At 41.2% G+C, this 23,911-nt stretch overlaps 1 protein-coding gene across 3 annotated transcripts in view; it reads right to left on the bottom strand.

The window, feature by feature from the left end:
- DCTN2 (dynactin subunit 2) overlaps window positions 1-23,911 on the bottom strand; it is a 71,220-nt gene that overhangs the window by 7,788 nt on the left and 39,521 nt on the right. For all 3 annotated transcript variants that reach the window (XM_042455697.1, XM_042455698.1, XM_042455699.1), the window contains 6 exons: window positions 8,663-8,759; window positions 7,617-7,678; window positions 6,163-6,261; window positions 5,473-5,633; window positions 3,234-3,387; window positions 608-673 (listed from right to left, as the gene is read on the bottom strand). In XM_042455697.1, coding sequence (XP_042311631.1) covers window positions 608-673; window positions 3,234-3,387; window positions 5,473-5,633; window positions 6,163-6,261; window positions 7,617-7,678; window positions 8,663-8,759 — 639 coding nt within the window. The remainder of the gene's footprint in view (window positions 1-607; window positions 674-3,233; window positions 3,388-5,472; window positions 5,634-6,162; window positions 6,262-7,616; window positions 7,679-8,662; window positions 8,760-23,911) is intronic.

Raw genomic sequence — 23,911 nt, 5'->3', positions numbered from 1 at the left:
TGCCACTCTATTGCACACTGCAGTACACAAGGAATAACAGCATATTAGGATACGGTTTCTTATGGGGAGAAGTGAAAAGGCAGGACAGCCAGGCCACCAGAACCTTCTGCTTGTCTGTGAGTATTGAAACACAGTTGCCCGTGCCACTTGTGGAATTCATGGCACAAGTGGCCACGTACACTCTCACACTTTGGAAAGGGAAGCCTAGACACTGCTGCCTTCTGCCCCTGCAGCCAGCATCATGCATACCACCTTCTACACAATTTCACAACAGCCTCTTAGGCCCAAGCATGAACTGCTAAATAAACATTAGAAAACAAGTTTGGGTTCCCTTTATTTATTCATTTGCAGGTACAGGGAAGGCAAATTTCACTGGAAATACAATATGGCATGTTTATTGCTTTGTTTAAGTTTGTTGCACTCCTTTTTCTATACACTTGTCTGCAAAGAAAAAAATAACCTTCATGGCTTAGGAATGGCTAACATATGGGGCAACAGGCTTATTGCAATAGTAGTCTGTTATTAAAACTAATCATGCTGCTCCCTAATCACCTCTGGTCCCCATCTTCATTGTGCCCCCACTGCTTCCACTGCCCATTTGTCTCACCTGGACATCCTGCTCACAGCGAACTGTAGCTTCCAGCTCAGCCAACCGTTTCTCCAGTTCTGCAATCTAGACAAACCAGAACAAACTAATAAGGATGCGTCATTTCCTTCTTATTTCCTAAAAATCACTTTGAATTCACAGGAACACTCTGACAAAAAGTACTGTCAAAATCAACTGGTGAAATTTCACCTACCAGGCCCTACCTGGAGGCAGCTACTTTAAACACTAGGGGACCTGGAGTGTGCTTTGCAGAGTAATCTTATCTACAAGAAAATCCCTCCTGCAAGAACCCTTCGAATATGAATTGGATCTATGCAGTATCTTAAGTATATCCAGTTCAGTTCAATGTAGAAAGAGAGACTCTCAAAGTGAGAGAGAGACTGTGCATATATGCATGTGTATTTTGGGGTGGGGGCTGGAATAGCAATTTCTGTCTTGGGCCAGAAAATGGTTGAAGGTTTCTCATTCTAGACTTTAAAAAAATCGAGCAATTTGGAAGCTCCCACTACAGGTTGAGCATCCCTTATCTGAAATGCTTGGGACCAGAAGTGTTTCAGATTTCAGATTCTTTGAGATTTTGGAATGTGTGTGTGTGTGTGTGTGTGTGTGTGTGTATATGTATGTATATGTATATATGTGTGTGTGTGTGTGTGTGTGTGTGTGCGCATGCGCGCGTATATATATAATGAGGTATCTTGGAGATGGGACCCATGTCTAAGAAGATAATTATTCACAATATTTTAAATTCTTTTGTCTATGAAAAAATGGTAGCGTACATAGAACCACTGCACTCAGGAAGTTTAGGATTTTTAAGCATTTCAGATTTTTGGATTAGGGATGCTAAACCCATAATATATTTAAGAAGAGATGAAGTTCTTTTAAACTGTATAACTAGCAGGAAGAGTTGGCTACTGTTTCACCCCCACTATCAAATAAGACAGGGAAACTACAATCAACTCTTCTCTTTCAGCAATCCCAGCAGAAATGCAACCCATATTTGGGAAATCCATCATGCCTAGGTGAGTTCAAATATTATACACAAGACACCACCCCACCCCAACTTCCCAAGCTTTTCTTATTGCAGAAATCAAGTCAGTAAGTCCATCAGCTCTAAAGTATTTTAAACAAAGTCAGAGAGACGGGCAGGTAATGTGTTACTGAGATGTCAAGTGATTATAGTTTTGTGTGGGTTTTTGGGTTATGTGGCCATGTTCTAGAAGCGTTTGTTCCTGATATTTCGCCAGCATCTGTGACTGACCTCTTCAGAGAATTTCTCTGAAGAAGTCAGCCACAAATGCTGGCGAAACATCAGGAACAAACTCTTCTAGAACATGGCCACATAACACGAAAAACACATAAAAAACCATGGATGCCGGGCATGAAAGCCTTCGACTTCACATTGTCAAGTGATTGATGACAAAATGGGAACCCAAAATAGGGGGGCAAGGTCTCTTTCTAAGACGAGATGCAGTGAGTAACTTTCTGCTTCCCTCCCTGCATGACATCATAGTATTTTCGTTCTCCCTCCAGAGGCAGATGGTCATAAAACATGTCTTTTGCCAAACAGACTTTTCCAGTGTGATAAAAGGCACACTTTTACAACAGTATCCCTTAGAAAAAGAATAGAAGTGCTTTTCGGTCATGAGGAGAGGTCAACAGAAAGCTGCTTCTCAATTGCTGTGTCTTAGCTTACTTTTGTAATGCAATAAGGCTCTTTGTCTTTCAATAGAATGAGAAAGGGCCATTAGATGTTAGTGATAGAGGTGGATGCTCACAAAAATTATTACTGTCCCAAGAATGCTATTGGCATTCTTTATCTAGACTATACCTTGAGTAGGACAAATAAACAGAATATTTCTGACAGGCAAAGTCAATGCCTTTCAGAAACTAACAATTCTTCTTGTGGTTCCACAAGATTGGGCAGTCTCAGTTTTGTTTTTAAAAGAAAATACCAAGTTCCAGGGCAAGGAAACTGCCCACCCTGGTACATGAGTGAAGACCAGGAATTGCAGGTCCACAGCATCACCCTAGCTCTCTCAGGAAAGTGTAATGTTTAGCAACAGTCAGAAAGAATTTTCCCCTTGGGAGATCAGCCTGACTTTGTCACTTCCCATGTACACACACACACACACACAGAGAGAGAGAGAGAGAGAGAGAGAGAGAGCAGGTCAAATGCTGCTTAGTTGTCAGTTTTGCTTAATACCTGATGATTTGGGGGGAGGAGACTACTTATCTTCTTTCTTTCTTTTTTTTTAAAGTTAGCACACATATGTTTATATTCATCGTTTACCTCATTACTTAACACACCCACACCCACAAACATATATAAATGTAGTTTATATTGTAAAACTGTTCTAGAGATTGGGATGTTGCCACAAGAGGGACAACCTCTTCCCCAACCAGTCTAAAACACTGCATAAATCTGCAGATGGAGAGATGCTTGGCTCTCTCTTGCTCTTGCACTACCCCCCCCCCCTTTCTCCAGCAGAGCTTATTGTGAGAAGAGAAAAGTACCTTTGCACTAAATATAAAAATGAGATCCCTTCTAAACTATCCCTTCTCACATATTTTATTACTCCAGGGCATTTCTTCACAAGCTTCATAGAACAAGCAGTGACATTCTTACCTTGGCAACCTGAGAGAATTTGTCTTGTTCAGGCCGAGAGTGCAGCTCGTATGTCACCGTGTTTCCTGGGCCAGCTGGGGCTTTCACAGGGCTTTTTCCACCTGCAGGAGTGGCTTTAGTGCTCCTGGCTGCTTCCAGTTGAATGAGCAAACGCCTGGCATGTTGAAGAAGCCAAAAATTTTGCAATGATTTTATTTATTCATTTATACAAGGCACATGAGTGAAGACCTTCTTAGATTACACTGGTTCCAATAGCTACTATCTGCTGTTCTTGGATTTCACTCACAGATTGGAATAAGGAGACCACAAGGGTGGATATGTTCACTGGTTTATAGTATGAATGGACTACCTTATTAATAAGTTCCTTCTCCTCTTTTCACAAGAAAAGGTAATATAATCAGCTTTGTCCATTTATGCTTATGACCAATGAAGGTTGGTGAAAAGTTTCTCGCCTTTAGAAATGCATTAGAAGAATTCTAGTCAGCCTTTACTGACATAATTTTTAAAAACTGTTTGTGTGTTTAAACTGTAATTGTATTTTCTTTTTTCTTTTTTTTTTCTTTTTTTAAAGTCATCTTTTGACCACAGTGCACTCTAAAAAGTGGGTTAAACTCTTTTAAAGAAATAGGTAAGTGAAAATCTGGAAAGGATAAAATACTAGACAAATCTAATAATAATAATAATAATAAGTAGTAGTAGTAGTAGTAGTAATAAATAATAAAATTTTTATTTATACTGCCCCACCTCTCCCTACGGATTGAGGTGGGGTTACAACCTGATAAAAACATACAGTGCAATCATAAAATCCAACAGTTCCAATAAATACATCCAGTTCCAATAAGTAGATCAGTGGTTATACACAAAGAGTCTTCTTTGAGAGGAATGTCCTAATCAAGCGCAGGAGGGTAGGCCCGCCGGAAGAGCTCCGTCTTGACGTCTAAGGTAGTGATAAGACGGATTTCTTCTGGCAGGCTGTTCCACAGTTTAGGGGCAGCAGCAGTAAAAGTTCTTTGGGAAGTCATGTGCAATCTGGTAGGTTATATTTCCAGTAGATTTTTCCCAGATATTCTGAGAGTGCAGAGCGGATTGTGTCAGGAGAGGCGTTCCTGCAAGTAACTCGGGCCCAAGCCATATAGGGCTTTAAAGGTAATGACCAACACCTTATACTGCGCCCGGAAGCTGATTGGCAGCCAGTGGAGTGATTTTAAAACAGGAGTTATATGGTCAAATCTGGAAGTACCAGTGACCAATCTGGCTGCCATATTTTGAACCAGTTGAAGCTTCCGAACTTGGCATAAGGGTAGCCCTATGTAGAACGTGTTACAGAAATCTAGACCCAAAGACCAGCCTCACTAATGGAATAGAATTAGGGGAGGGGGTGTGATTCACCTTCAGACCTGTAACTGCAAAGTCTGCTCCAAAGGAACAGAAAGTACCCCAAATCAGATTTCCTGACAATTTAAAGGGCTGGAAGAAGGAAGGGCCAGGTACCACTGTGCCAGCATGAATTTGACACCATGATGTCAGATTTTATCTAAAGTTTTAAGTTGCTTTCCCCAGGCTATTATCACTGGAAAACATATATTTGTATACACAGCTTTTCAGGCACTTCTCACTGCTTTCATTTTGTTACAAGTACTGTTAAAATCTAAATAATGTAATGAAAAGTATGTGCTATTAACCTGTCATGTGTACAGAAAATCTTTCAGATAAATATGTCAACGGGGCAACTTGAATGTATAAAAATCTTGTATTTGTTTTTCAAGTACCACAGGACACAACATAGCACAATGTGTCAGCTCTTCATTGATTCAGGACAGTGATCAAGAATATTCAAAACTGTAACTTTTTTCTTGAAACTCCACATTACTGCTTGTAGAATATAATAGTGCCTACTGTTTTATTTTGATCTGTCATAATAACCCAGTCCCTCAAGGAAATGAGCTACCTTTGATGACACTATGTTCCCTCTAAGTCCTGATTTACTCTGAAGCTAAGCACTCCTGCTAAGCACAAACAAGAAAAAGATGAATATCTGGTTGCAACATTGCCTTACTGCAGAAAAACGGCCTGTCCTTGCCCCTGTAGCAGGGATGAGGTTAGAAAAGTCATTTCTTCAATTAAAGCTCTTAGAATCTCCCAGGCAACATGACTATTTCACATGTTTTTCAGGGCTAAATCTTGGCACTTAAAAGCAGCTTCTAGGGCTAAGCTAAGTGCTAACTCCATCATGACTTACTTGGCCAAAGCACCATCAGGGTCTGTTAAGTTAATGGCTGCATCTGGCCCAAGCAGTTTCTCCAGATGGGTGGAGACCAGTTGCTGCTTCAGGCTGGCCACCTGTTTTGCAAGGGCAACTGGTGTCAGTTTTTCCTCAGCTGCAGACTCCTTCACGGTGCTCTGTGGAAGAAACATAGAAAGCTGTCTTACACTAAATCAGGCCATCAGTCTATCTAGCCCAGTAACGTCAACTGTGACTAGAAGATGCTCTTCAGGATTTCAGGCAAGATTCTTTCCTACCCTGTTGTCTCTCATCCAAGACCCGAATCTGCTTACCTTCCAAAACCAAATGAGATTCTGAATGTTCAAGGTATTATGCTGATATTCCACAGGAAAAATATAAACTTAGGAACTTCATTTAGCAGTTGTTAAGGACACAGACCACTCTACTACTGGGCTATTATTAACTGTGCTAGCACTGATGCTACAGTGCTAAACCTGACAGCATTAAGGCAAAGACCCATTTACTAAAGCTTTTAATTTTACATCAGATGTTGTCTAGCAATGAAACAAGGACTACACCTGAACCCCAAGAGATGAGTTGTTCCAAACCAACAAGCTCCACAGATGAAATGCAAAGGGCAAAGGAAATGCAAGACCAGAGAACTCCCTCATTTCCCTCTCAAAACATGCAAGAAGAAACTTTTACCTTGATCTTCTCTACTTCAGCAGTCAGCTCCTGAACTTCATGCAGCAGGCGCTGGTACTTCTGCTGGGGAGTTTCTTTCACACCCAGTCCTTCCCCTAGCTTGGGGGAATAAGACAAATTCTTCAGTCAAAATTAACATTAAAATACTTGGAGATCCCAGAATAACTAGCAGGAGGAATCATTCTGCTGGCAGAATTTTTAGTAAAATATTATTCATACTATTTAAAATACTTTTCATTTCTGTTCAGAAATTAGGGATTGGCTATGACTGACTCCATGTGCCAAACTGTCACTCAGTCAATGAAATTGTTTTGTTTTTTTTTTTGGTGAATCTGTTGGATAATGAAATTCAAAAAAACTAGTGGACATAATTCAATTTTACCTGAACTTTGAAGGCAAGGTTGGCTTTAGGGAGATGTTCTCAAGAGAGTAATTTTTTCACCATATACCAGCATGGTATAATGGTTTGAGCCTTGAACTAGGACACTGAGAAACTAGGATTCAAACCCCAACTTGGCCATGGAAGCCCACTGGACAACCTTGGGCAAGTCATACACCCTCAGCCTCAGAGGATGGCAACTGCAAACGGCCTCTGAAGAAACATGCCAAGAAAACCCTATGATGGAGTCACCTTAGGGTCTCCATAAGTCAGAAATGGCTTGAAGGCACACAACAATGTCATAGCATTTGTTTGTGATTTGACCACTCTGATCCTTTCTTTATCAACCTTATTTTCTACACATGCAAAAGATCTAGTAAAGGGCTGGGCAGTATGTGGCCCTCCAGTTGTTGTTGGATTGCAACTTCCTTGATCCATTACCACCAGCTATTCCATCTAGGGATGATGGGAGTTGCAGTCCAACATTACCTGGAGGGCCACAGTTTCCCCACCCCTTAGCTAGTGACATTAATAATCATGAAGTGTGTCACTACAATAAGTATTTAAACTCAAGACATGTGCATATAAATAATTACATAGTATATCTATTTTCCTGAAGGACTTAAAAAGGAGTGTGAAGGACTAATATTGATGAGCAGATACGAATTTCATCCCAGTTCATATGGTCAGTTATTCTGATTGTTTCTAGTTACTGCTTTTAAAAGTTAGCCTGCAATGTTCAGACTATCATCTGGTTGAAGTATGCTGTACTTTTTTTACATTTGGGCAATTAGCACTACACAATATATACAGTACTTCATTATCACACCTGTGAGGGGTTACCTTTAGTCTACTGAGGTGGAGATAGTAAATAACATAGCATGGGAGAAGGAGACAGAGGTGCATGCTACAAATCTAGTTTAAGAATGACACAGATCCCTATTAGGTGTATCTACCGTTGAGCCTCTGATACAGTTTAACCATTTGTGATCTAGGCTACTCAGCAGAAGGCATGAAGCATGGATAGTTTTGCCTCACAACAATGCTGCTCAGTCTAAGTAAATTAGATACTTACAATTTCATAGTCTCCAGATTCATAGCCTGTTCTTTTGGATTTGCCAATACGATCAGAGAAGTCTAGGAAATAAAAGAGGGAAATTAAACGTTGCTCTTTTTAGACTGAACTACCTCCTATTTCATACAGTTTCCATTAAGTATTAAAACACAATTTGCTCTTACAGAAAAGAGTTTTTTGCTCATGAAATCACTATTGTAGAATAGCTTTCTGTCAACTTCCCATAGCACCTCTGTGATGTCTGCTTGTACAATTACCCATGTGACAAAAACTGAAGCTACTAGCATCCTAAACCTGCAAAGACTGGTGTTCAAATAAAAAAAAAAAAAGAAAAGCAATTCTGTTTTCCTGCAATACGCTCAAGGAGATTTGTTCATGGGAAGCTCCATGAATTTCAATGAACTTCTGACCTTTAACCACTTAAATGACCATCTGTGTATATCCTCATACACATCTGCAAGCAGAAATACAAACACACACCTCATAAAAGTGCAGTATGATAAATAAGAACATAGGAATCTTGGTAATGTATTAGCAAGGCTTTCCTAAGACATTTTGCTATCCAAGAGAAAGATGGCCAATATGGCATCTCCTCCTCCTCCACCCTATCCCATATTTATACACTGACCAAGCTTCCTGCTGAATCTAACAGTGGCAATGGCACAAAGGTTTTTTTTAGCACAATTGAGAGATAAAGAGTAGCTGGGGAGACCAAGGCCAGATTGTGTGACATTCGGTGCCTTGCCCTCTGACAGGGGGAAAGCCAGAGATTTCATGAGGATTGACTAGGATGCTGTTTCCATCATCTCATAACATCTTCTGAGTAAGGCAATCACATTACCCTGTTTGATGGTGGGAGCAATCTCATGTATTAGGATATGCTTTCAGAGTGATCCTTAGTTTGTCTTTGGTGACTATTCAGGCTATCATTTCCCATCTTTTATTTGTGCACTCTAGTTCAGAGAAGAATTTAGACCTTTTCTTTTCTCCCTGCCCCCAGACATATTTCAAGTGGGGAATCTATGGAAACTGATAGATACACTTACCTAGTCCTTTGGTGCCCACCCTCTTGTCCTTAAATTTATCATAGGCTGCATTTGGGTTGACTATGATATGTTCCACGCTGGTGCTAGTAAGTTCCTCCTGTGCAGAGACACACACAAATATCAGAGAGCTCAGACCTACTTCCCTCCTCTACCCAACTTCATTCAGCAGCTTCCAAGCAATTGTCACAAAGCAGAACAGCAGTTTTGCCTGCAAACTTGACAGGTCTGGGTAAGCCTGTCATAACCACTGTGATCCTGTTGCTGTTTTTCAGCCTGTGTAAATGACCAATGGTACTGATAAGTAAGGACAGCAAATTGTCTGGACAAACATTTTGGAAGCAAATGGCTGGGACCAAAGAAAAAAGATATGTTTGAAGCAGTCAGGGGCAAGGAAATAGGTTATTTCCTTACTTCAGCACATGGCTTGGCTTATTTGCTTGAATCAACTGAAGCAAGCTCTTCTGCTGTCATCTTTGGAGGGCTCCTCTTGGGTTCATTTCTGCACTATCTCAGTGTTACTGTAGGGCCCTCTTATTGCACAGGGCAGGGCATGAGCCTTGCTAAATGAAGGATTTGATTTTTATATAGGCAACAGGAGGGTTTGGGCTGGATGACCTCTGGCCCCTTCCAGACCTAAATCCTTGGATCTAAACATGACCCCATAGGCAGACTTTAGCTGAGAGCACACATGACCTACCACTAGGGGAAAAGAAAATGGTCAACTATCAAATGCAGGAGTGCATCTCATTTAAATTAATCAAAATACAGAAATACTGAAACGGGCTCAGTTCCAAATGTCTGCATCTTAGCAGCACATGATTTGACCTCTAAATGCTGAACAGACCACTACAATGAAAAACAAGATTAAAACACTGCTGTTTTACTTTGAGACCACAGAGTTATATAACAACATCTCCTTTTACTCTTGGCTTTTTTTTCTTTCTGAAAAGTAAACTAAAGCACAGGAAAGAATACTCTTTGCTGGAAACATACGATCATACTTCCCACTGGTGAATCGTTTGCTCAACTGAATGTCATCAGACCGGCACTTACTTGACTTCTTCCCAGAATAGATAAAAGAAATATGTGTATACACATGATCACATATGCACTACTTTTTAAAAAGGCAGACAGCTGGACAGGAGGTGAAGCATGCCTGAAGAATCACACACTTCCTTGGCATTATGGGGGGAAACCCTCCACAATGCAGAAATTAAATTCTTGCCTATTACATCTAAAACGTGCACTGCAAAGCTGGACTCACATAGTGGGCTCACCTGCTGGGGACAGCCTACAGTCTTGGATCACTTATGTGCTAAATCTAATACTCAGAACAAGGTGCAAACAGCAACCCTCAACCCCATTCCCTGAAAAGGGATCACTTCTCCCTAAACTAGAGCATCATTAGGAAGCCCTGAGCACAAAATAATCTACTTTTAGTGGATCAAAGCCTGCTCAGGATGATGGGAGTCACTATTCACAGGCTCACATGAAAGACAACAGGGATTTTTTTTTCAATATTAAGAAAATCAATTAAGAGTAATTAAAAATTAAAATTAACATAAGGGAGTGAAAAGGGTTAATAACATGAATTTATATGAGTAGGATTAACTAGCCATCTGGTCTTGCTGGAGAGATTAATATTGCAGCTCCCACCTTTTCCCCAGCAGGAAAAACAATCATCATGAGAGAGGGAGCAAAATTCAGAAACAGGCAAAGCATCTTTAAATCTTCAACAACAGGCCTCACAGCAACCTGGCAAAGTGGGCATCAAGCATTAATGAAGGCAGCATCTCTATGTCTGTTCCTTTTTGTTCCAGTAGCACTGAGGTGAGAATCCCATGGCCCTACAGAGGTTGTTGGGCTGCAAGTCCTTGCACCATAACCAGCATAGTCATAAGAACGTAAGAAACTGCTTTACTGGTCTACTAGTTGAGAAGTGGCAAATCTGACTGGCAACAGCTTCCCATATTTCCAGTCAAGATGTTTCTAGCTCTGCTATGAGATCCTTGGTACTCCGTATCTGGCAGTCTCCCATCCAAGTGCAGTGAGCCCTTGGTATCAGCTGGGGTTTGGTTCCAGGACTCTCCATGGATACCAAAATTCATGGATGCTCAAGTTCCATTGTATTCAATGGCATGGTAAAATGGTGTCCCTTAGATAAAATGACAAAATTAAAAGTTTGCTTTTTGGATTTTTTATTTTTAAGCAGTGGATTGTGAAATCTGTGGATGCCAAATCATGGATATGGAGAGCCAATTGTATTAAAAAGTTAAGCATACCCATGTTTCCTGCCAAGACCTCTCTTAAACAGGGCAGTGGTAAAAAGAAAGAAGATCTAATATGCAGCAAGAACACAAGGTGGGGCTAGGTTTCCATGGTGGTTTTGCAACATCAACAACAATCAATATAGACAATGGCTTTTTGCAGTGCATGCAATTCAGTTCAAAGGTTGTAATGGAATCTGAGTGGTTTTCTCGGCAAAAGCATCAGGTTTTTAATATAAGAACTGGAGAGTGATGACAGTAATCCAGGGGTAGGGCAACTCGAATACAAAGGCCTTGTGGCCTGTTTAGACAAGGTGGGCTCAAGGAAGCATAGCGTCTACAGGCCTAGCTCTCAAATATCCAGTTTTGCTCTGAGATGGAGTGCCGAAAGAGACATTCCCAAAGGTGCCCTGCTGACAAGTGGCACGCTGCTAAAAATGAATGTGGCATCTTTCAAGTGATGTGGCTGGGCAAATTCGTTAACCCAGGGACACCAAGCTGTTGATAAAAAGAGGTGGCTTTGTGCCATATCCAACACATCCTCCTTGGCACCTTCCCACACTGACTGCGGTAACAATTAGCACAGAAGAACACCCTCTAGCAGCAGAACTGCTTACCATCTGGGCAACCAGAAGTCAAAACACAGCTCCTTGCCCCAATTTTCTCTCCTGGCTATCTCACTGGGAAGGGGGGGGATTCTTAGGTGCAGCAATTTAAAGAGAGAAAGCTCAGCCATTAAAACACACACACAAAGAGAGAGAATTAGCCTTTTCCTCTCCCTAAGTGCTAGAGAGAGGAAGGCACTCTGCCAACTGCTCTGGAAACAGCATGGGAGCTGTAATGGGCTCTGATGGGAAAAGCTATGGCTTCATCAAGGCCTGACTGTTTTTGAAGAGCCATTACAAGAGCCTTAAATTCCTGCTCCCATTCTCCTTTGGTTCCTCACATTAAAGTCAGAGGAATAAGCTGTTCTCAAAACAACAGTGACAAAAAATAGCTATGAAATCACAGCAGAGAATGCAATCATTACAATTACAGCTCTCACTAAGATCTCAAACGACCTTTTACGGGCCAAGGCTAATGGCCTTTACTCTGTTCTCATCCTTCTTGATTTGTCTGCAGCCTTTGACACCATTGATCACTGTCTTCTAGTTGATATACTTTCTGACCTTGGGTTCTCAGACAAATCTTTTGCAGTGGTTGCAGGAGGTCAGACTTCATCTCCTGTTCCCTTATCTGTTGGAGTTCCCCAGGGCTCTGTTCTGGGTCCCCTTCTGTTTTCTCTCTACACACTGTCCTTAGGTAAACTCATCAGCTCTTTTGGTTTTTCCTACCATCTGTATGCCGATGACACCCAGTTGTATCTTTCCACCCCTGACCTTTCTCCTAGGCTTGAACAGCAAGTTTCGTCTTGTCTCACAGCTGTCTCGCAGTGGATGCGCCATCGGCGCTTGAAGCTCAACATATCCAAGACGGAGCTTCTTGACCTTCCCCCTAAGTCCACCCTTCAACACTCCTTTTCTGTCTCTGTGGACAACATTTCTATTCAACCAGTCCAGCAAGCCCGCAGTCTTGGTTTTATCTTTGATTCTTCTCTGTCGTGTATCCCTCAGATCCAGACCACAGCCAAGGCTTGTCGATTCTTTTTATACAATATTGCCAAAATCTGACCATATCTCTCCACCTCTACTGCCAAGATCCTGGTCCATGCCCTAGTGGTCTCACAACTTGATTACTGTAACGTCCTCCTGGCTGGGCTTCCTCTTTCTCACCTCCATCCTTTAATTTCTGTCCATCATTCAGTTGCATGTATTATCACATCCGCCCACCGCTCTGACCATATCTCTCCTTTGTTGGCATCCCTTCACTGGCTCCCCCTCCCTTTCCGCATTCAGTATAAGCTCCTGCTGTCAATGTTTAAAGCCTTCCATGGGCTGGCCCCTCCTTACTTATCAGACCTTATTTCCCCTCACCTTCCCACTAGGCCCCTCCGTTCTGGCAGTCAAGGTCTGCTGTCTCAGCCCAGGATTTCCTCTGCCCCATCTCGGATTCGCCCCTTTTCACTCGCTGCCCCTCACTCCTGGAACCTTCTTCCCCCGCGAGCAAGAGCCATCACTTCTTTAACCAGCTTCAAAACGGAGTTGAAGACCATCCTGTTCAGAGAAGCGTTCCCAGGCATTGCATAATTGTCACTTGCTATCTGATGTTCTTTTGTTGCCTGTTTTATTGAATCATTTCCCGTATTGCTATGTATTTTATCCTACTAGAGAGGCAGGCTAACTCCAACAGGCTTCCCTGGAAGAAGATTAACCATCCATTAAAAAACCAAGCCCTTCCTCCAGTTCATCTCCCCTGATCCAGGCCTTGGAGGTAGAGAAGAACTGCTGGCCCTCATCCCCTTCCCCACCATCACTCCCTTCTCCTTTTGTGTCATGTCTTTTTAGATTGTAAGCCTGAGGGCAGGGAACCGTCCAATTAAAAAGATTGTATGTATAGCGCTGTGTAAATTTACAGCACTTTATAAATAAAGGTTAATAATAATAAGCAGCAATAACAACCAGATGCCAAACTCTGCAAGGCAGGATGGTGGCAGATTTTGGAAGGTCAAAAACAGGGCATCTGAGACCACTCCAGCTTACCTCCTAAATTTGTACACTGTTGAAAATCTCCATTCAAAGCAAGAACTAGCTAAAGCCTAAAGGACCTTATCCACAGCATCCCCCTGTACTCCATACCAATGAATGGTGAGGCTTTTGACATAGGATATCTGTGAGTGGGGTGAGGGGGATCATTACAAGAGACTGGCAGTTTTGTTTGAATTCAGTAAAAAACAACAACGCAGTAATAAATATTTAAGGGAGAAATATAGAGCCCGTACAGACAGGCCAAAATAAAGCTGCTTCTGGTCACTGTGAAGATATGCTGTTTAAATGATGCATGCATCCTAAGAGGCCAGAAGCTGTGCCAAAGCCATGCTCCAGTCCGAAGGACTGCAGCACAGCTTTGCCACAGCTTCTGGCCTCTTAAGATGCATGTGTCATTTAAATAACCTATTTCCAAAGTGACCCGAGGCAGCTTCATTTTGGCCTGTCTGTATGGGCCCATAGTCTCCATAATGGTGCTGGAGGTGAGAAGTTTCATGTGAAATCACAAAATTCTTAAGTGTATAATAAATAGAATAAATAATCTGTTAATTAGCTACACTTTACCTCTGAATGCCTTACTGCAGCGTCCCTGCAGCCTGGTAGCTTCCAGATACATTAGAATATTATTCTCATCATCCCTATCCAGAATGCCAATTGGCCAACACAGCTGAAGGGTGCCAGGTTGGAGCAGGTTGCCTTAATGTACCTAGTCAATGCTGTAATATGAAATGTCAAAATACTGTGGGCCCTTTGTATCTCCTGGGGTTTGGTTTCGGGACCCCTTGTGGATATAAAGATCTGTGGATGCTCAAGTCTCATTAAATACAATGGCATAAAATGATGTCCGTAATACAAAGACAAAGAAATTGATAAAAGCCTAAGGGCAAATTACTAACATTATATAAAAAAAGTTTACCAGTAAAGTTGTGGACTAGTGCCATCATTTCACTACTAAACGTCCACTTGCATAATGGGGTTTTCCCTTCCTCTCTCTTCCTTCCTCTGCATCTCCTTAGAAGCTCCCCTTGAATCTGCTTTAGAGGGTCTTCAGTTCTCTGAACAAGATCTGGGAGATAGACAGGGACAGGGAATTTGTCCTACCAGCAGTGTCCTATCCACTAGCAGAAATACATCAACTACAACCCAGTAGACTATAAATGAGCTGTGGAGACTAGTCCTTTTTTTACAAAGGTAGAACACCTAATGTTTCTACAAGGGGTGAATCAGTTATTATACCAACAGGTTACATAATTATTACACGAGGTATATTTTGCCTTCTTGTTTATGAAAAATCACACTAATAACGTATTTTTGACTTGGGCTTCTAGTAAATGTTAATTTGTCATTTTTCCTTTTCTTTCTTTCAAAAAACCCAACAACAACTCCTGAACAATAATAACAGTATGAATGTTGCATTGCTATCAGTGATGCAGAGACAAGCATCATAATTGCATCTGCTACTCCTCCTTACAAGAAATGTTCATGTGAACATTTACTGCTTGACTAATGGTGGGCACTCATTCCTGGCATGTTGCAGACCAAACAGATCAATGGTTAAAAAAAAGTAGTTGTGAGGGAATGAAGATACACAAGAGAAGGAGGACATTCTCTCCCCACATTTAACATATCAGGGGCTCTGCCACTGGCACTCATGACTGATGTCCCTGCCTCCTTATATCTGAATGGAAAAGGGCATTAAAGATCCCTTTCAATGCCTGCACAAAATTGGGCAACAAAGTATGTCAGTACTATATTAAATACATGCCTTTTCTGGTTGTCAAGACCGGCAAATGATGATCTGAGTCTTCTAAATTCGCATATGTTCTATTTATTATTAGTAAGTGGTTTCACTGTATGTCAAGCATTCATGGACAAATCACATTAATGTGCAGGCTACAGCCACAGTTATGCTTACTGGGAGGACCACTATACAATGGAAAGCGGACTGTTAGCATTAATTGGGAGGAAATGTTTGCCTTTAGTCTTGGCAGCTATCACAGTGTGGATTATAATATGAACTCAAGGCTGAAGGACCGTGAAGTAATGAGTGAACTTCAGGCTATGATACCTATGATGTGGGAGGTGGTATATTCATAACGAAATCTTCACTTGGATGCAAAGGGTCACAAAAAAGTTAGGAAAGCATGGACTTGTGCTTTGGTACCAGCTCCCTGAACTAGTTACTCTCAAACATTTCATCTGCACTGGTGTGCCATCAGAAATAATGTGAAAAGCCAGAAATAATGTGAAAATGTATAGTTATAACTTATTCTCCTTTCTAATATGTTATGGATTATTGTTATAAACTGAAAACATTTAAATATATTTATAAAAAGAAAAACTGTGCAAATCTACAGGCACAGGATGATGCATGCTGCTTCCCTTCATGATACTGTTTTGACTTTGCATCCTTCCATTCAAAAGTACATGATGTAGGCTTAGTATGGACAATTCTGAACTATACTATTACAGTGCTATTATAACAGTGTAGTGTGGTGTCTCTGGTTCCAATTCATAAAAACAAAAAACAGCTGTTTAAATGCCTATTGGAAAGGGTGTGCCAGTAGACAATGCCCTGAGGCCTAAGAATGACCTCATTGCCAGCCTTCCACAGGGTTAACTTGTGACTCCCAACACTTAGTTGCCAGGGGCAGCATGTCAGTGAACAGGATCACTTTGGACCCTGTGTAACTCAAGACCACAGAAGGACACTCCAGCAGAACATAGTCATTGCTTACTTTAGTAACAATTATTCTCTTTTTTTTAAGGAGCCCCTTCTCCTTAAGACAGAAGACTTTGCCTCTTCAACTATATCTTAGTCTTCTTCTAGAGCTTTGAGCACTTACCAAAAAGAGGGAGCCCTAAGTAAAATGTTGTTTCATTTGACTCCCACCTATACCCCAAAGGGGCAGGGGTGTAGAATAAGAATAAAAATGTTCTTAGAAACTCCAGGAGGACCCTGATGGCAGCCAGTACCTAACAGCAGTTGTTCAGATGGCAGCAGGACATTTTGATCCATGTTCCAGCTGCAAGATTGGGATCCTCTGAACACTGACTGTACCCAGGCAGTCTTGTATCCCACTCTCTTCTGGGAGCAACTGGGACCTTAGTGTGGGTGAGAAACCTCCCAGCAGTTTTATTGTGTGTTTTCAAAAGATAAGAAGCACATGTCCTATATATCATTTGCATTTGCAGTCATGAACACTATTAAAAAAAAGAGCTTGGGAAAAGCTTTATACAGTGCATGTCAATATTAGTGGATCTTCTGGAAGAATATCATACAAGAAAGTATTTTAGGAATCTGTTTCAAAACCTATCATGGGCATGACTTTTTCACTTCCAATAATGCAGGTGGTCAGCTATAAAGGTTCATGCCAACATCAAACAGCAGTTTTCAAACAGCACTGTGAAGATCATGTGGTTTCTCAGAAGCAGATCTGGGAATCCTGGGAGAAAAATTGGTAATGGAAGCAAATTGTTCTGAAAAGATAGCTTGCCTTTCTATGTTAACCTTTCTCTGGTATGCAGAGGCCATAACAGTGGCTTTATTAGCATTTCCTTTGTTTCTTTCTTTCTTTTAAAGAAGAGTTGCATTACCAAAGAAAGTAAAAAAGAAAAACTCAACTTTATATAAAATTTGCATGTGCACATTTATCTGCATAGGTGCAGATTCAGAAAATATTTCTATATATTAAACAGAAATAAGGAGCATCTCATTACAAGGAGTCAATGTGCCTGTTGCCTAGATTGGCCTGAAGTTGCTAACCTAAAATGAACAACTTGTCTTAGCCTTCTTAATCTTTAAATCCAACATGGACCAAAAACATCTTCAAATAGTCTAGAGTGTCCTCTGACAAGACTTCCAACAGTGGGACAATGGGACACTTGTAGCCCTTTAGGCATTGTCGGACTGCACTTCCCACCAGCCCTATGCCAAAGAGGAAATGATGAGGGTACAACAACAGCTGGAGGACCTGCATGAAGAACAGGGTAGTGTTCCCTGTAAAGTAGATTACATGGCCATTTCAGCCAAGGGGGAAAGTAATTACTGGCTTCCAGTATGACTCTCAAGCAGTGAAACAAGAAGGCCATAGAGGTACTTTCATCACTTCATAAGTCATGATTCAAAACATTAGAAGAGAGAGATTAATGTGGCAAGAGCTCCTTCTAGGCAGAAAGGTACCACATCTTTGAGACTTTCTTTCCTTTGAAGAAAATCTACTTTTCTAGTATTTCCTCTATTTTGGTACACAGAAATTAAACAACTAAGGAAACTCTCTCTTGGTTGCCAAGCTTAATGGTAAACAGTTTTTAAAACTGCAAGGAGCAGTTTGCTGAAGACCCAAAAAACAGCTAGATTTTAACAACAGTTACTAATAGTTGGGGGGAAAATAATCATCTACCTATCCAATTTTCCTCTCCTACTCCCTATGAATAGCCTAAAGCGCATGTTGTTTTCTTTTCTTTTAGAAAATTCAACTATTCTTAGTGGTCCTGGCCAATAGGCTTTGATACACTACCGCATTAGATCAAGCAATAATTACAAGCTAATCTCAAAGTATCTCTGTACCAATTCCACCTAAAGGCCATAAACCCATATCTGTGCCAAACAGCCATTAGGATTAAAATGGCAATTAGGAGACGTGAGGTTTGTGATGATTTTAAAAACATACACACAGAGTTATATAAGCAGCTGTCATTTTGTGCTGCAGATGTATGTCCATTTTTTTAGAAGATTACTATGATATTCTGATTAATATGCTCTTCTTATAGATGGCACAGAGAGCTATTGCTGCTTATGTGGCTTTTTATAGATGGCACAGAGAGTGATTGCTGCTTGTGTTACAGAGAATAAGAGAATCAAGAAGATTTCAGTAAACACTGAACAATGTGAAGTACAAATGCAGTAAATGTGTATCATTGAATGTACATGTGATCTGGGAAAGTGGCTGTTTGCGGCTGTCTACCAAACACAAAATTCTGTGAAAACTCCAAGTGTGCATCTACATAATGTGTGAGGTGACCTTATACAACAATACTATCCTGATGAAAATGCAAAATGTTAAGTGACACCAGCAATCCGAATGAAGGTTTGGGAATTTCCATGTCTGTAATGGGGGCCTTTAGGGTAGATGCTGCACACCATGCCAGAACACCTCTCTGTAGTGGCACCCCCATTTACTCAGGTTGCTATTCAAGGGAGTTAGAAATGACTAATATCTCTACATTTACCAACTTTTTAATGTGGTTGATATACATCTACTTCTTCCATTCTGTATGATTAGAAGATTTATGTAATATAAATGTAAAATTTGCATGAAATTCCACCAGAAAAAATGTAACTTCTACAAGAAGAACAATTTATCAAAAGAAAGTGCAATATTGAACTATGGGAGCTTGAGGATTTTCATGGGAGCTAAAAAGAAAGATCATAACAGCAATCAGGGAATGCAGAATTTCATTCTACATCACCGCTACATCCTTTCTGAAAATAGATTATGCAAATTGCATCCTATAGGCTGAATTTAAATTCTTCTGTAATCAAAGAGGTTCAATTCATACCCGACAGGGGGAAGTACTGTATAAACAGGCTGCATTAGCAGGCTCAGGGCAGTATTTAAAAAAGAAATTAGAAAAGAAATGGTGCATGTGGAAAAGACATAGCCACCTTCAGAATTTTGCTCCAAATTACACTTGTATTGATTAGAACATGGCGAAAAGAACTGGAGGGCCATGCACCACATTTTGTGTGTGCATCCATCACAACTGCCTGTTCTCCAGAAATTTGGGAAATCTTCAGAGTAGCATATGATGCAGCACAACAAACTACAGTCAGGAAGAGATCTTTGCAAGCCCTTTATATGAATATGGGAGTACCTCAAGTGTGCATGGTTTTGTTTTGTTTTTTGGTTGTTGTTTTTTTGAGCGGGGCAGGAGAGAGTCAATCTTTTGTTCCTATTCATTTCAGTTGAACATAGCTGGGCACCAGACAGGATTTAGGAATCACAGCTAAGGGCCATGAGAATGAGAAGTCCCAATTTGAATTTTACCAGATCTGCACATTCATGTTGAAGGTCTAAAACATGGGTGGGCAAATTGTGGCCGGCAGGCTGCATGCTTGCAGCCCCCTAAGCCATGTTTGTTTTTTTAAAAAAGGAATTTTGGGGAGTGTGTGTGTGTGTGTGTTTAGTCCTCCAAAATGACATGAAAAACCCTGTCAGGAGTCTGTGGACATTATCATCATACTTGGAAGCTGCCTGGGCCCCACAAAGAGCCAAATGTTAAAAAAATGCTTTGCTCCAAAAACCCACAAAAAACTATAGAGCTAAGCAGATCTCAAACCTGGTGCTGCATGGATTATGCATGCTGAGTAAATCCACAGCTTTCTCCTTAGCTCAGGCAAGAGGACTAGAAGCTTCTTCCTCATGTCCCACCTTTGCTTCCAGGAAAAGATAACAGTTCTTTTCTCCAACTAACAGCTGATCTGAAATAAAGAACTTTCCTCTGCTGATAAGCTCTTGTCTGTAATCAGCTGCTCATCAAAGAATGTGCTCTGTTGTGCACAGCATAGAGAAAGAGACCTTTTCTCAGTGTGGCGTGTACAAAATGTCAACTTTCTTCAGCTGAACAGCATGGACCGGCCAAGGAAGAGACTGGGAAGTAACTGATTACAGAAGATGGGCAGGAGGGAGAGGAGAAAAATACAATAGACACATCTGTGTTGAAAGTGTAAAAGAGTACCTATGGCCACTTCGGCTCTAGCCACATCTACTGATGGCATGTGGCTTCCAGAAGCTGTCATATTAGGTGGTAATCCAAACCTAGAGTCATGCCTTTGCCATAATAACATTAGCACAAGAGAGTCAGCATGGTGTAATGGTTTGAGTGTTGGACTGTGACTGAAGAGCAAGATTCAAATCCACACTCAGCAATGGAAACCCACTGGGTGGCTTTCTCTTTTTCAGCCTCAGAGGAACTCTCTCAGCCTCAGAGGAAAGCTAATGGAAACACATTCTACACACAAGTCTTGCCAAGAAAACCTCATGGTAGGTTCACCTTAGGGTTGCCAGAAGCCAAAAACTACTTGAAGGCCCTCATCAACAATGCAAACAGCTCTGCTGAATCCAACCAAAGGCCTGTCTTCCATCATTCTATTCACATATTAGCTAATCAGAGGCCTATAAGACATGAGAGGAACAGTACCCTACCATTCATGTTTCCCAGCAACTGATAAAACAAAGGCATATTATACAACAGAACAGATTCCTTTAAAGCAGTCTTGGCAATAAAGCCGTAACTTTTACTAGCCAGCATTTAATTTCTAATGTCCAGACTAATGGCCATTAGAGAGCTCTGTCTCTCTTACAGTGCCCACTGCATTTCTATGCTAGGCATGAAGGAGGATACTTTCTTCTTCTGGCAGATTGTTTGGTTTCTCTGCTGCGTGCAAAGGAGGGCATTTGTTCTTATCCACTGCTGTGTGGCTAGTGCTTAAATAAAAGATGGGCTTTTAAAGTAACTAAGGCCTGGTACAGACAGGCCTTGATGCATGTCTTGATGATGTGGTATGGTTGCCTCGGGGCATCGCTTACAGACGCCCTGCAACCCTAGCACATATTCCATGTCAAAATGGTGGCGCCCTGTACAGATGGGCGCCAACATTTTGACATGATGGACGCTTAGCTTCCACACGTCACGTCGCGATACTGATGTCGCGAGTGAACCATTGGTGCACTGCGGCGTCAGTATCGCACCGCAAAAAGAACCCGCTTTTTGCAGTTTCTTTTTATGCTGGCGGAAATCCGCAGAGTTTATCCACTGCGTTTTCCCCCCAGTGGAAAACTAGGCCTTGGCAGACTGTCCTTTTTGGGCGGTCTGTACCGGGCCTCAATTGAAGAAAAGCATATCCCATTGGAAAATATATGCGCAAGTCTTTCCCACAAGCTCTCTTGTTGTTGTTGCGTGCCTTCAAGTCATTTCTGACTTATGGTGACCCTAAGACAACCCTATCATGGCAAGATTTTTCAAAGGAGGTTTGCCATTGCCTTCCTCTGAGGCAGCTAGCATGTGGTTTGCCGAAAGCTACCCAATGGATTTCATGGCGAGCAGGGAATCAAACCCTGGTCTCTGGAGTCATGGTCCAACACTCAAACCACTAGCCCTCTAGAGTAAGGATTTTAAAAAAGACATCTGCATTAATGAAGATAGTTTACAAATGTACTAATCTGCGAGACTAATTAATGAAAGCATCCACATTTCAGTTTTCCATTGGTGTCATTTAAATATATATTTGCGTGAGCAAGTAAACACATACAACTAAAAATGTCCACCTCCTCTGGGAAGCTCTCAAGGAATCAGAAGCACATGGTTCAAGGACTGGCACCTGTCCATGGTCCACGATTTATATAGCATGGGTAGGGAAGAATGGTGGCCAGGGTCAATTTGCCCACCTGTCTATCCCCACTCCCAAATGGCTGGGTTTCAGCCAAATCCAAAACTGGAAGTGATATCATGCTACTTCCAGACCAACTGAGGCATGTCCACAAGGACTGTAGGAGGGAAATGGAGATGAAAACTGCTCATTTGTGCAACAACTCACCCCAGGCTAAATCAAAATGCTGCCTTCCTTTGGGCTAGATGCAGGTTTAAGAAAAAGGTGGCAAATTTTCAAGATGCATACATCTTAGTGCCCTTAACCATTCTATGGCCTCTTTTGAGAATAGAGGTGGATAAATGGTGATCCACAAGCTGTAAACCTGGTGGCTCTTCCAAATTTTATTCAAGATCACCCACAGTGGCAATTACAAAGACTATGTTCATATTTTTCATTTCTCTTTTGTCTGCAGCATCCTAAGCCAGAGTGTTCCAAAATTCAGAAGTCTTTTTCCATTAAACAACATCATCTTTATTAGAAGACACGAGCCCCTATGACAGTAAAAAACTCACTCTGCAGAAAAATACAGTCCCAGCCCCAGAACTATTCAAAGAACCAAACAGGACATGAGATTTTTAAAAGTTGTTTGCTTCTGCTCTGATACATCAGGGTCTACCAGAAGAAGACACAATAATCTAGATCTAAGGCAATGCCTTACTAATCCTTTAATTCTCCTAAAAAATCCCTGCTCTTCACCAAGAGAAACGGGGTGAATGGCTACCAAGAAAAGATCCTAATGGTGAAGCCCCAGTACCTGAAAGTTCTACTGATAGAGGTTTGCCTGGCACTTTCTTTATGGTAATTCCTGCAGGTGGTAATGCTTTTTACAAAGCTCTCCTGGATCTTTGTAAAATCTATCACATTATTGTTTTTCAGTTATCTGGTTTTACTCTTCTGATTTAAGATTGTCAAATTATTTTATTGTGTTGCCTTGTATTATAATTGTATCTTAACACTGTATGTTCACAGACCATGTGCAGAAGGAAGTTGCTGGCTAGCATGCTACAAGTTATGGCTAAGCAGTATCCAGTTATGCCCCAAATATATTTTATTTGGGTTAACTTCACAGGTAGGTTTGTTTATACACCAGTCAGTCTGGTGCCTCTCTATAATGAGGGGTAAAGCATGGAATTTCTCCTTAGATCTCTATAATACACAGTGTGACTCTCTTGCTTTAGAAAACTGAAGCTCCCTGCTCTGAAGATTCTTTGATACAAAACCACATATCCAGGTATTACTCCTTGTTTATAGTATTCTGAGATCTAGACTAAATGGAGTATAAAACACTGTGCATGATCTGTTAGAATGAAAGATCCTTCCTTGGCAACAGAGAAGTGAGTTTGTCCTTACAATCTTTCTGGATCCTGTTATTTATTTGCTCCTTGTGAATCCACATTTGAAGTACCATTCGCCACCTATGGAACATGTGGTTCTCCAAATTATGCTGGACTGCAATTCCCATCATCCTTCACCACTGCCCTTACCTGCAAGGGATATGTGTTGGATCCAATATCAAGAGGATCACTGCATGTTTCCCACTCTTACCATATGCAATAATAGTCAACCCATTTCTTTTATTAGTAGTGAAGGTAACTAAGCAGAATCTCCATGCTCAAAGGCGCTATCAATAGGTAGACATGAACAGGGGACAGCTACTGCATTCATTTCCTGCTTATAAATATTCCCAAAGCACCTCACCTAACCACACTGGACAGACTTCTCATCTGATCTGGCGGGGCTCAATCTTCTATTCTAATGTGGTTTTCTGAAAAGGAAATTGGCTCCAAAATGCTTATGAAGATAAAACGGTGCTACATTCTGGGTTATCTAACACCCATTATGTTTTTTTTTAAAAAAAATGGTAACCTATTTGTTACCTGAAATCAGGAGGCAGCTACATCCT

Source organism: Sceloporus undulatus, chromosome 2 (genome assembly GCF_019175285.1).
Source record: "Sceloporus undulatus isolate JIND9_A2432 ecotype Alabama chromosome 2, SceUnd_v1.1, whole genome shotgun sequence".
NCBI lineage: Eukaryota > Metazoa > Chordata > Lepidosauria > Squamata > Phrynosomatidae > Sceloporus > Sceloporus undulatus.
Note: the sequence above shows the minus strand (reverse complement) of the source record. Positions and strands in the feature narration are given on the sequence as shown.